The 13,197-nt window shown below is 31.2% G+C and overlaps 1 protein-coding gene across 1 annotated transcript in view; it reads right to left on the bottom strand.

Annotated features, from left to right (window-relative positions):
- The window catches only part of LOC105622807 (nuclear receptor coactivator 2), a 52,999-nt gene extending 41,452 nt beyond the window's left edge, over positions 1 to 11,547 (bottom strand). Inside the window, 2 exon segments of the mRNA XM_012204217.1 lie at positions 8,354 to 8,492; positions 11,450 to 11,547. Of these exon segments, the coding sequence (XP_012059607.1) occupies positions 8,354 to 8,492; positions 11,450 to 11,517 (207 nt within the window). The 5' untranslated portion in view covers positions 11,518 to 11,547.
- Positions 11,548 to 13,197: the final 1,650 nt, after the last annotated feature.

Here is a 13,197-nt window from a genome sequence, read left to right as displayed (position 1 = left end):
CGAGAGGACGCGCGAGCGCGCGCGCGCGCGTCGCTACGACGACGACGGTAGTAGTACGTCGTACGCGTACCGGCGTACTCGACGGTCGCGCGTCGTCTCGCGCGCGCGCGCGCGCGCGCGGAAAAGGCGCGTCCTTGAGCTCGTATCTCGCGGCGCCGATAGATCGCGCGGCCCGTAATCGGCACGGCGCGATCTGCGAGAGTGTTGCGGCACACGCGCTCGTTGCGCGCGCCCACCGTGGCCTCGAAAAGTCGGTGACTCCGGGCCGTCGGCGCGGCCGAGTCCGACAAACGACGGTATACGCGTATATGTACGTTGTGGCACATGTACGCCTATGTACGTGTGTGCGACGTTGCCGCTAGTCGTTCCTGGCTGGAAACGACGGGAATGTGTACGTGGATACGCATACATAGACACGTGTGGCTCGTTCATACGTACCGTATGTACGTGCATGCATTTCTCTCGTCGCGTCGCGTCGCGTCACACATGTCGCCCGCGATAAATTCTTCTTCGGCTTTTCGCCGCGCACCGTTTCCATGACCGACCGAGTCGCGAGAAAGAGAATGAAGAAAACTTTTTGAAGGAATAGATGATTATGTCTGTACGAAAGAAAAAAAAAGAGATAAATCGAAGAGAGAATAATTGATTAAAGTATAACGTGGAGTAATGCTTGAAAACCTCGTGCCTCGCTAGGGGGCGCAAGATATATTGAACCGTTCCTGGGCGATTCCTCCATTTCGCAACACGTCGCGAAACGGACGGACGAAATCTCCGGCGAGCCGATAAACGAATCGCACCGACATCCAGGGAAGAGGACGTAAAATAAAGCAGATCGAGAGATGCGTGATATTTTATATATTTTTCAGCTAGAAATTTTTTAATCGACTCTACGTCGTTCGCACGAGTCGGGGACTATTGCACATAGCGCCATCGTGCAAATGACGTCACAGGACTAACTCCCGCTTGCAGTTTCTTATTTTTCTCTTTCTCTTCTTCTTTCTTTTTCTTTCACTTTAGGTTCAGGTAGATCGAGTTATAGCGGCGCCGTTTGAAAGAAGGTTTCCTATTGGCCTCGGTGACGTCACTTCAAGGTCACAAACTCTCTTGAATCAGATGAGAACAACGTTGCAATTCGATTGCCATCTTTTTCTTACGATTTTTCGGTTTACACGGCTCCGCATTTGCGGATCGCCGCATTATGATGAATTCTCCTTATCTTTCTTCATTTCGACTAATAATGGTTGCGTTCAGCAGAGAAGGCTGATTAGTGATTCTTCCTCAGTGATTCTTTAATACCATTCGTTCTTACTTTTAGCTCTTCGCTGGATCTAAATGAAGGAATCAAATATATTAAAGAATCATTGAGCCGCACTGATCAGTTCTCCCTGCTAAGCACAGCCATTGAAAATAGAACAGGAAAAAAAGTACAATTCGTGCATTAACTCTTAGTAATCACTGAGATCAATTTGATCCAAAAAAAAAATTTGAAACTCTATATTTCTAAGTTCTTATTCGAAATGAGACTTGACCTACTATCTACCTGAAGTTCAAGGTACTCTCTCTACCTGGATGTCAGTACCCCGATTCTGTAACTTTTAAAGACATATAATATCGTTACATTGTTGCGCAGCTTTGATACCTTATATAATACTTGCGCAACGACAATATAACGGTACTGACATTATCGTTCAACATTTTTTTTACTTAGAATGAAAACTGTGAATACAACAACTGATTTAAGTGAGATCATTTTAACCAGTGTGACTATTATGGAATTTTCAAAAGGTGATAATGTACCTTTACGAAGAATTAATGCTACCCTTTTTGCAGTTATTGCAGAAACTCAACCAATCAGGAACTGAGCAACCTTGGAAGCTTGCCTGCCATTACTATGGTTCCTTATAAGTTACACTCAAGAACGCGTTCAGAATCTCATTGGAGTGTTCCTAGAGTTTACATTCGATGAATAACAAATAAAATGATATCTAGATGGGACTGAGTGTGAATCTAAATATAAAAAAAGACATCACACGAAATTATACTTTTTCTCTAGTCTACATTAAAGAGTAATTGTATTTTTTCCTAACCCACAATGAAAAAGGACAGTACACTGTATTGGTAGATTACAAAATCATAATAAAATCAAGATGACAATAAATAGAAGTTATTTTTGGAAAAATCATGATATCATTCAATACTTTTGATAATGATTTTGTGACAAATTTTTGATATGATTGTTTATGTTGAAAATGATTTTTTAGTTAAAAAAGTCACTTAAAATTGTCGTATTAAGAATTGATCAAGAAATTAAAAGTTTAATCAATCGCAAAAAAAAACAAATTAAAATTATATGATCAAATTCTAATCTTCAATATCATCAATCTTCAATTTATAATCTGACATGGACTTAAAGACTTATAAGACTTTTATCTGGTCAAAAAAATCGATTATCTTATTTTCTTATAAAGTATTTAAGAAAAAAAACGTCAAAAAATTAAAAAAAATAGAAGCAGAATCAGAGATAAATTTTGAGATTTTTTTTTATGTCTCTATATATTTTAAGAATGTTTTCAAGAAAGTCATGTCTATGTATCATTTAATTGCCTATGTATCAAAAGCCTTGACAGTCAATATAAACTAAATTATCTCTATGCTCAAGTACTCAGTAGGTACTTAATTTCATGAGTATTATTTGAAAAAAACGAAAATACTGAGAAATATTCGATATATTCGAGTAATACTTAAGTAATTAAGTAATGTGAGTAACATTCAAATATATTTGTATAAATATATTATTAATATATATTGTGTATATATATATATATATATATATATATATATATATATATATATATTGTGTAAATATATATGTATATACAATATAATTGTATATGCGCATATTGCAGAAAGATTATGCCAGCAATAATAGGACTCGACCCATAATTAGGACTCGGCCTATAATTGGAACCGTCACTTTACATGCGAAAACACAGACGGGAAGTCGATCCCTCCCTTCACAAATAGGTTCCAAAGCAATAACGAACTATAGGCAAACTAGACGAATATTATAAACGAATGAACGGACAGACTCAAACGGCCTTTTGCAGTCCGCACGTTCCAGGAACGTGCCTTATTAGCGCGTTTACAAGCAAAAATAAATATATGATATCAACAATATTGTTTATATCTATTCGTTTGAAACTAAATAGATGTACATTTTCAAATCCAAAGTACAGAGTATAAATTATAGATATATGTACAAAATACTTCGCTATAATATATGATTTATCTAAATTTATAAATCGAATCTGTTATCGAAACAATAGAACAAGATTAACATTTTATCTTATTTTTCATTATTTTTCCTATTTCACATCTCTTCATTGTTATTTTTTTTATTACATATTGATTCCCAACATAACTCAACATAACGTACTACATAAAAAGCACGTGCTATTCTTTTTGAAACCATAGGCTAACAGGTTAAAACAAAATGCTTACTTTTTCATATTGACGATCGACGCTCATTCTTAGCAACAGATCACGTAATAAAAATTGAAGAATATCAAGAGTCAATTTTGATCACATAATTTGTTTTAATGTTAAAAATGAGCATCGAATGTCAGTATCATTAGAAAAGACAATTTATTGCTTAAGATATTGGGTCGTCCGAAAAGTTCGTGCCGCAAAAGATTTAAATTTAATAAATGAAATTAAAAATAAAAATCTTCTGCGTTTCAATTTTCCTTCAAAATCGGCAACTTTCCGGACAATCCAATAGATCTTTTTTTTTTATTGGTCAATAGTGAAATTCTTTCTTTCGGTCAATTAATTAAAGAGTTTATAGCTCTTGAGTGCGTCGCAACTTTAAGCTTGCAACGCATGCGATTTTGCATACAGGATCGATGCGAGGCGTTAGACTTGTCATTAGCAACCTTGTTGAAAACATATCTGCTGCTAAAAGTATAGCGTATTGCATGCTACCATGTGTGCTAATATGTTGATCTTCAATAATAGATTCAATGCTATCAAGAGACATAGTAGAACGCTCAAAGCTAAGAGCATTTTTCTTATAAGATTTACTGCTAGATAGATAAAGAATTAGATAGATAAAGAATTAGATAGATAAAGAATTAGAAGAATATACAAAGGAGATAGATAGTATTTATAAACCAACTCAAGACAAGCTGTTGTAAAGCCATGACAACACTTCCACAGCAGTATATACAATAGTACTACGATTTACAAAACGGCATGTAATGGATCTATCAGCCAAACTAGCACAAAAAAGCATCGTGTGCGACAGGTTTTAGTATAGGCATACTACATTATAGTCCTATATATAAAATTCCTATGTCCTAAAATCCTAGAATCTTCTCCCAACAAAATGTACCCAAGGCTTGGTTTTGCATTTGCTGATTGATTTATGGTTACAGGCTTAGCCAGAATAACTTTAAAGTTATCACTACAAAATCATGAGTTTAGTGATTAATCATAGCTAGAAAAACATAATTTTTACATTACATCAAGTTAAATGAGGTTAAGTCTGAACCACAACTTAACCAGATGATGAAAAACCAAGCCTAATACGAATATATAGATTCGCTCGTTATATTGCCAGTGAATCAAGGGCTTAGCCTTAGCAGCCGTTATGCAACTGCTGCTTCATTTAGCCAATAAATGAACGCGAGAGCACGGTTTAACAAAGGGGACCTGAGACCTGTAATTATCGGTATATATCGTTAGCAAATTAATCATATCGATTTAGAAGAAACATACCCGTAATTGCGTCTTCGACCTTTCGAGCGGAATAAACGGCGCGATTATTAGAGATAATAACAGGTTAGAAATCAAACCAAATTTCCGCCAAGATAAAATGAACCCCGAAAAATAGTCTGATGTTATGCAAACGTGAGTTAACTCATAAGAGCGCTTGACTCGAGTGAATTACATTTGAAATGCAAAAATCCATCTCGACAATTCTGCTGTGCGTATTATTTCTTCTTTTTTAAATTTCATCTACTTTAACGTACGATTAGCTCGCTCAGTCAGACTAACAATCTTGGAAAAAGCACGCGATGCATTATATAGAGATATATTATGAAGCACTCGCGCGCGCGCACATACTTATTCAAGGCTTTACTTTGGTAATGAAAATTTGACTGTTAAATATTAAAAGATTAAATTTAAATCAATTCCTTACGTTAAATTCCTTAAAAATTTTAAACCATAAAAAAATTTACATTCAACTAATCACAGTCGAATGTGACAAAAATAATTGACTAGTCAATTTCTTATTTTTAAGACTTAGGTATTCATAGTCAGATCTTATATTCAAAATGAATCAATCGGAGAATCCTATATAGCATCTTAAGACTATCTTAAAATAAGAACGAACTATGAATGCCGTCCCTAAAGCTTACGTTTTATGCCTTAAAATCTCATTGTGAACGCCGTTTTAGGTTTCAGGACAGGTTTCAAGAGAGTAACAAACAGCCAATAGGCGTGTTGGACCATAGCTTTCTAATAAAAAGGCTCATGGTAAGAATATATCGAATACTGCCATTCAAAGGAAATACTATTCATTGCCTTGTGAAAGACATATTCGAGTTTCTGATCTGGATCCAACCTTCACATGTCTCTCTCTCTATGCAACGATTTCGTATCTAATCAGATAAATAAAATATATCTCAGCTGAGGAAATATTTTCGCAACAAGAGTTCTTCAAATCGATGACCAAATTTAATTTGTAAGATTATTATTATTTCAGTTTGACTGTGTGTTGCAAGTTTTTTATACAAGTTTAATATCACTATATAAATTTAACCATTATAGATCCAATTGCATACGAAATGCGAGCGGAATCGATTACGCAAGGACTCAAAGAAAAAATATCGATATATGCACATACATATGTATTCTTAATAACGCAAAGCATGAATTTCCATTAGACACATAATATTATGCGCAAACTGCAAAAATCGGAAAACGATCGAACGATTGAGAGCTCGAGTTATATTTAAAAAAAAAATGAAAGCAAACGCAGGGACTTTTCCCAAGAAATTCAGATCCAAGATTTTCTCGTATTATTCAAACACTTCAACCAAGAAAACCTGTCCCAAGAGGACTCAAGAATGAGACACGGAATTATCTACGAGCAATGTCAACAGAACCGATATATAGTGCATGATATGGTGTAACTACAATAATACAACGATGTTATTGATGGAATGTTTCTCTTCCGAATTTTCGCCGTGAACTTATTTAAGGATTAATTCAAAGTTAATTTTTCTTTTAAGAAAACTGTCGAAGCTTCTAAATTAGCGATTAAAAATAAACAATTTCTCATAACCTTCAGAAAATGAAAATGCACTAAAGCTATCAGCTCTTACTCTTTATTTGATTTCAATGAGACTTCATTTAAATAAAGTTTTAATTCAAAGTTTGATTAATAAGATACTAAATGGCATAAATTAAAACAGTGAAAAGAATTAATTTACTCTGTACAGAAATAGATAAGTAGTTCAATTTAAACTCTATATTATTTAGAGACAAAAATGATAAAATAAGAATCTTGTATAATAAACGCATAATATTTAATTTCGTAATAAAAAAATGAAATTCATGAATATACAATGAATGTAAATATATTAACAATAAAATTTCATCTTTGCATTGGTTTTGATCTATCTTTAGAAGAAATTTTATTCAAAACGTAATTATCGGATGTATGTTGAAAATTAAGCAAAAAATTAATGAAATAACAAAAATATCTTTAAATTCTATCCTAAAAAAATTCTAAAAAAATTTTTAATTTTAATTTTTGCCAAGTTATAATTGAGAATAAAAGCGACAAATTTAAAATAAATGTCAAAAATATGTGAATTAACGAATAATCTTCAAGATTACTGTCTAATTTTTATGAAATAAAAAGCATGAAATATATAAAACTTTAAACTCAATATATTACAAATTTTGTGTGCGCTCGCGCATATATACAGAATGACTCCGAATGTTTCAGATTTATGCAGGATGCCATAATTATGTAGGATACATTGATGATAATACTGCAATATTCTAGCAATCAGTTCATCCTACATAATTATTTTAATGATTCAAAATTATTTTCGGACCTGTATCTAGCTAACTGTATCTAGCTATTTTCCATGTATAGATTTGGTTGTAAACGAAGATTCACTATATAAGATATTTCAAATAAATTAAATAAAATATTCCGTAACGTAAAGAAAGACTTGGCTAGCAGAGAGTGTCGAGTGAAGTTCATTAAGAACGAGTTTTTTAATATTATACAAAATTCTCATTAAATTAACGATATAATATCATTTTCAAAAATACCACCGTTCTTTCTTTCGTTTAAATCGATATGTCATCTATAAAACAAGGCGACCTTTATAAGAGAGATTTTGCTTGTTCCACAAATCTCTCAATAATCTTAAGTGCTTTCCCAAATATTTTATCATGCTTGCATGGATACGTCTTCGCGATTCGAAAACAACGCCGATCAACATTTAATATCTGCTGATCGATTTTCTGAGGAAAAATGATGAGAGAAGAGAAAATTCTCTCCGATCGTCTTCTATGAGTTACGTAATATCATCTATCTATCTGAATTACATAAAATGACCTCATAGCTTTCCGACGCGTACGAGAAGATAAAATTCGTATACACGTGAGACACATTACAAAGAACTATGAAAATAATATCATTAATCTAAAAAATTTTATTACGCATCTCCAAGTAAAAGAGACTTCACAAGTGTCCTTTGATCATAAAAATGGCCATTTTGTTTTAACATCGAACAGTTAACTTTAATTTTATGAATCTAGGGAATGATAAAAGTATATATAATTTCGCGAATGAAATGTGAATGTTTTTAAATAACCTTTTGTGCCAGCGATTTAATTTCAGAATTTAAATCTCTTTCCACGTGTTATTAAAGTAAAACAAAATTTCTATCATTACAATGTTTTTACATTTGCACTCGCTTTAAAAAAAAAATTGTCTTTCTGTCTTATCTAAGGAATTAAAATAATAGGATATGAAAAATAATAATTTCTTATATATTCCATTGATAATCCACTAATATCATTATCATATAAAATTCTACAGTACCTATACAACATCTATCTTGTTTTGAGTATTTGTTTTAAGTATCGTAACCTATGTAATTCTATGACTTCAGATCTCCTAATCTTGTCATTTAAACTGATATGGCATCATACTTTCAAGGAAGAAAAGACGATACTAACGAAATATCGATGGTATGCTCTCCAATGATACAGTTATCAATCATATTTGTATAAGGAAGGCGAGAGAAATCTGTCTTCTTACCTGATCGACGGTTTTCTGAAGGATCTGGCATTTGTCAGTCTTGCCAGAGCTCATGTCCGTGGCGGAAATCAGCTCGGCAAGCTCATCGATATACAAGTTCTCTTGGGTCCGTCGTCTTTTTTCGTTAAGGCACTTGTTACTGTAAACAATCGAAACGCAGAATTAAAGCGCTATTTTAGAAAAAGTGCGCTTATATTCAGCTCTAAAAGACGAATGCAAAATGACAAAACTACTAGCAATTATTGAAATTATGTATGTCATAAGTAATTAAGTTAACAGATTAATTAAATATATATTACATTTCATTAAATACTAATTAGTTATTTAAATGTTATTTGAGAAATTGTATTTCATTATACTTAACAAATTGATACTTAAAAATGTTAGAACATCATTTTCTAAGATATGTAATCATATAAGAAAATATTCAGAGTTCAAGACAACATAGTTTTATTTTTAATATTTATGCATAAATATAAGTGTCAAAAAAGTGTCTAAACATTTATTTTCAAAAATTAGACAAAGAATAAAAGTGCCATTGACAGATTATCTCTTTGTTATGATTTTTAAATGTGATTTCTCCAAGTTATATCTTTCTGTTAATACTTTTTTTTTTAAGTAGAAGTCATTAGATTATTAATTATAGTAAATCGTAAACCTCATAATAAATTGCTATTATTTCTATAACTAAAGTTTTCCCCCCGGTTTTTTCGCGTCAAAAAATATTCTCGTTCGTCTTGTGATAAGAAAAGTATAAAGTTTTTCTATACATATAATAATCGACTCAAATTGGTTTTGACGTTTGTCATACTCGCATTTTACACTTAATTTTGCAATTAATAACAGATTTCAAATTGCTCACAAAAAATTTCAATTATGATTGTTGTAATTTTTTAAATTCATATTCTCAATATTCATATTCTCAAATTCATATTCTCAATATTTAAACATCAAATTAAAATTCAGTAAATATTCGAATTTAAATCACTCTAAAAAAATTTAATTAGCTGTAACTTATGTTTGAGATGAGAAGGCATTAATCCCAAATTAGTCAAAGAATCTATTATTAAAAAGAATTTATTATTAACATTACAGACCTGAAATTTCTTTACATGCTGGACGTAACAAAACATCACGAAGCATTAATAAAAATCTTACGAAGAGATTTATAAAAAAGAAAATTTTTATCTTCTTTTTTAAATGCTGAACCAATTCTTTTTGTTCTCATTGAAACGTTTGATTGACCTTGCGTGACGTCACATCGGTCTAACAGACTCTCGCTTTACTATAATGCCACTCTGCAATTTTAATACTGTCTTGCCAGTTGCTATTCAGCCACTTGCGCGGCAAAATCATAGGATTAAAATCAAAAGTAAAAGTGATATAACTTTAGTGTTTACTATACTTTCCTTCCTACGTTACAAATACAAAAAACTTATTATATTAATGTTATGGATATTCTATAATATAAAAAAAATATTTTTTAAGAAAACCTCTTTAAATCTCTGAGAGGGACTCAGAATTTCATCAATAATGAAATTCTAAGAATGAAGTAATAATTTTACATAGATGTGATTTTCTATTACTTTCTTTAGATTGTTTCTAGTAAATTTATCATCTGGAAAAATAATTTTTCCTAACATTGTTATTCTTATTTCGAGTTCTAACATCGAATATCAACTTCTATAGTAAAACAAGATTTAAATATATCAAATTTAATAACTTTTTGACATTTTTATATGTGATAAAATCGTTTAAAAAAAAATCAGTTTTAGATTTAAATATACTATTTTATATAAATTTCATTCTTTTCGATTAATTAATTAATTAATTTTTATGAATGCAAAAAGATGCACCAATGTTTGGTTATTGATGCTAATATGAAATTAAACAATAGCCCATTAATAATTACTAATATATTACGCAATTGTTATCGAAACAATGACTACATTTTCCATATTATATGTAAACACACAAAGATGAAATTTATACAATAATTTAATAAAATTTTATTCATGCGCGACATTAACCAAACAGTACTTTAACATTAAAGCCTGTTCAATCAGCGAATGCTCAAAAATGCGTGTTTGTGTTTGTTATTAATAATTCGATCAAAACGATAAGCTCTTTAGCAAAATGGATGACAATGGATTACGGCGTATACGCATCGCCAAGCCTTTAAATCATGGTTTCCAAACTTTAAAATCATACGTTCTTATCGATATTTTGGATATCTAATCCTTAATAAAAATTTATTAAAAGAAACTAACTCAAAATTAATTAATTTGAATCCAGAATTGTCACTGTGTTTTGAATTGTCATTGTGTTTTACTTGCGCTTCATCAAAAAATTCAATTTTAAAATTCAATTTTTCAAAGCAGTTCTCCCTTACTCTTCTTACCTTATTTCCCTCATTCTTCCTCTTTTATATTATTTTATAATATTGCTACATAAATTATTAGCAATGTAATAAAAAATATTTTGCTAAATAATATTGAAATTAAACTAGATTTTCGTAATTTTTTTAACGATAAAAACTTTTGACGATATTCATTAATATTTTCAAATACAAACAATATTATACGCGTAAAAAAAAATAAAATGGGACACTGATATCAATCTTTTAATCCTTTTTTTCATTAATCGAAATTAAATTTATTTTTAAATTAATTAAAATAACCGATTATAAAATACAAATTTTGATTGTTTCGTTGTTTTTGTTATTTCATTATAACACAACAACTGCATCGCAATTATTATAATATTAAAATTGTTAATTACGTAACAAAATCATTACATAATAATAAAAGGAATCATGTAACAATCAATTAATGAAAAAATATAATAAGGAAAAGAACTTGATTTTGCATATTTTTTCATACATTTAATATAATCATTTGTTTTTTGTCTGTAATAATATTTTTGAAGAATTGTATTAAACGATACTTTGTAATATATAATTATTTTTATTCACTGATAGTCGCATTTGGTACCAAATATGCAATATGAAACGCGGATTATTCATTCATACCGTCCAGATTGCAGATCTGAGCTTTTATCGCAAGAAAAAATAAAAAACAGAAAATTGATACTCACAGCTGCGATTGAGGCTTCGCATCTGATTTCTTTCTTTTCTTGGTAATGCCGCTGGTAATCGCACTCATTTTGACCCACAACGGGTCTTGCAATTCACACGGGCCAGGCCTGCAACAAAAAACGCGATCACAATTAGACAAAAAAGTACATCATCAGAAGATATAAGACATACAAACCTTATATAAAAGTAACAAATCCTTAAATGCATCAGGATATCGATATTATCGAAATAAAATTCTAGAAATATTTCTGCTGTCTTTATTTGTATCAAGCAATTTATCAATTAAAGAATTGTGTAAATAGCTTGAATTTCACTAAAAATACTTGCAAGAAAATAATTCAAAAATAATTAAAAGTATCGTCTCAAAAAAATTCAATATATACCGCCTTTCATATATATCGATAACATCGTAACATCAATAATCGTAACTGTAATGGCACCTCGCAGCTGCAGTTATCATTATCAAGTAATTATTGTCAAAGCAAGAAAGAAAAAAATATATCAATTTCAAATATCATAATACGCATAGTTCGTACCCCCTATCGTTTGCCGGAGATATTTCTCGGCAAATTTTCTGTCGCCGTCGCAAAGATGGCTCCGTCTTCAAATAATCGAGCTCGCGCTTAACTAATTTGCTGCACGTGGACGAAAGCCACGCGTGCGATTCTTTAACTCCCCCGCGGCCTCACCCCTCCCCTCCCACCCCCCTTCAATTCTATTGCCTCATCCGCTCTGTGCGTGTACGTACACTGTCTCTTCATTGCGTATGATACGTCGCCACTGACATTCCTTCTACTTACTTCGTATTTTCATAATTTTCATTTCAGCTCGTTTATTATCTCGAAATCGATGAAAACTCAATATAGAGATAAATGTAGTCTGTTTTCTGTTCCTACACTAGACTGAACTAGAATTCTCTTTCATGCTTTCGATAAATATCAGACATATACCTATCTCTCTTTTAAGTTCCAGAAATGTCAAACAAAATACTAGTTCAGCCACAGAAAATAGACCTATAATCCTCAGGAAATTTGAAATTGGTAAAAAGATCTTTAAGAAATGTACGAAATAGTTCTGCATTAATGAAAAGAAATCGACTCGACATTCACACGGTTGACAAAGCACTATCGAAAAATTTATTTAGTGAACTTTTCGCAGACAATTCAATTCGCTCGATTGAACGTTGCGTTTCTAAAGGTCTAAAAAAAGTTCTTACACGGAAAGAATGATTTTGCTGAAATATCTAAAAATTTAGATACAGATCTAAAAATAATTTTGTTTGAAATATATATGTTTGGATCATCAAGCAAACATTATGTAAAACTCTAAAACTAATTAATAGAAAAATTAAAAAATTCTAACAGCATTATGTTTGAGTCTACATAATAATTTTGACAGCAAACAAATTAAATTAATTCCAAATCTATATTTAACTTTTTAGATTCTCCAGCAAAATCATTCTTTCTGTGTAAAAAATACATTTCAACTGACTTATAATAATATTTATATCTACCGTTTTCAACTGACATTTAACATTACAAATGGCCTGATGGATCGAAGATTTATTTTGTGTATTTAGAATATTACATAAATATTATATAAATTTTAACATTAAACATCCAGCATGGTCCGTAATCCTTTATTGTTTCGATTTGATATTTCAATCTTTGATTTGATATCGCAGACATTTTAGACCCATTAAGTTAATGCTACATTTCATACGATAGTATGTATAAAATGATAACTC

This window comes from Atta cephalotes (assembly GCF_000143395.1).
Source record: "Atta cephalotes unplaced genomic scaffold scaffold00048, whole genome shotgun sequence".
In the NCBI taxonomy this organism is placed as follows: domain Eukaryota; kingdom Metazoa; phylum Arthropoda; class Insecta; order Hymenoptera; family Formicidae; genus Atta; species Atta cephalotes.
This window is presented reverse-complemented; position numbering and strand designations above follow the sequence as displayed.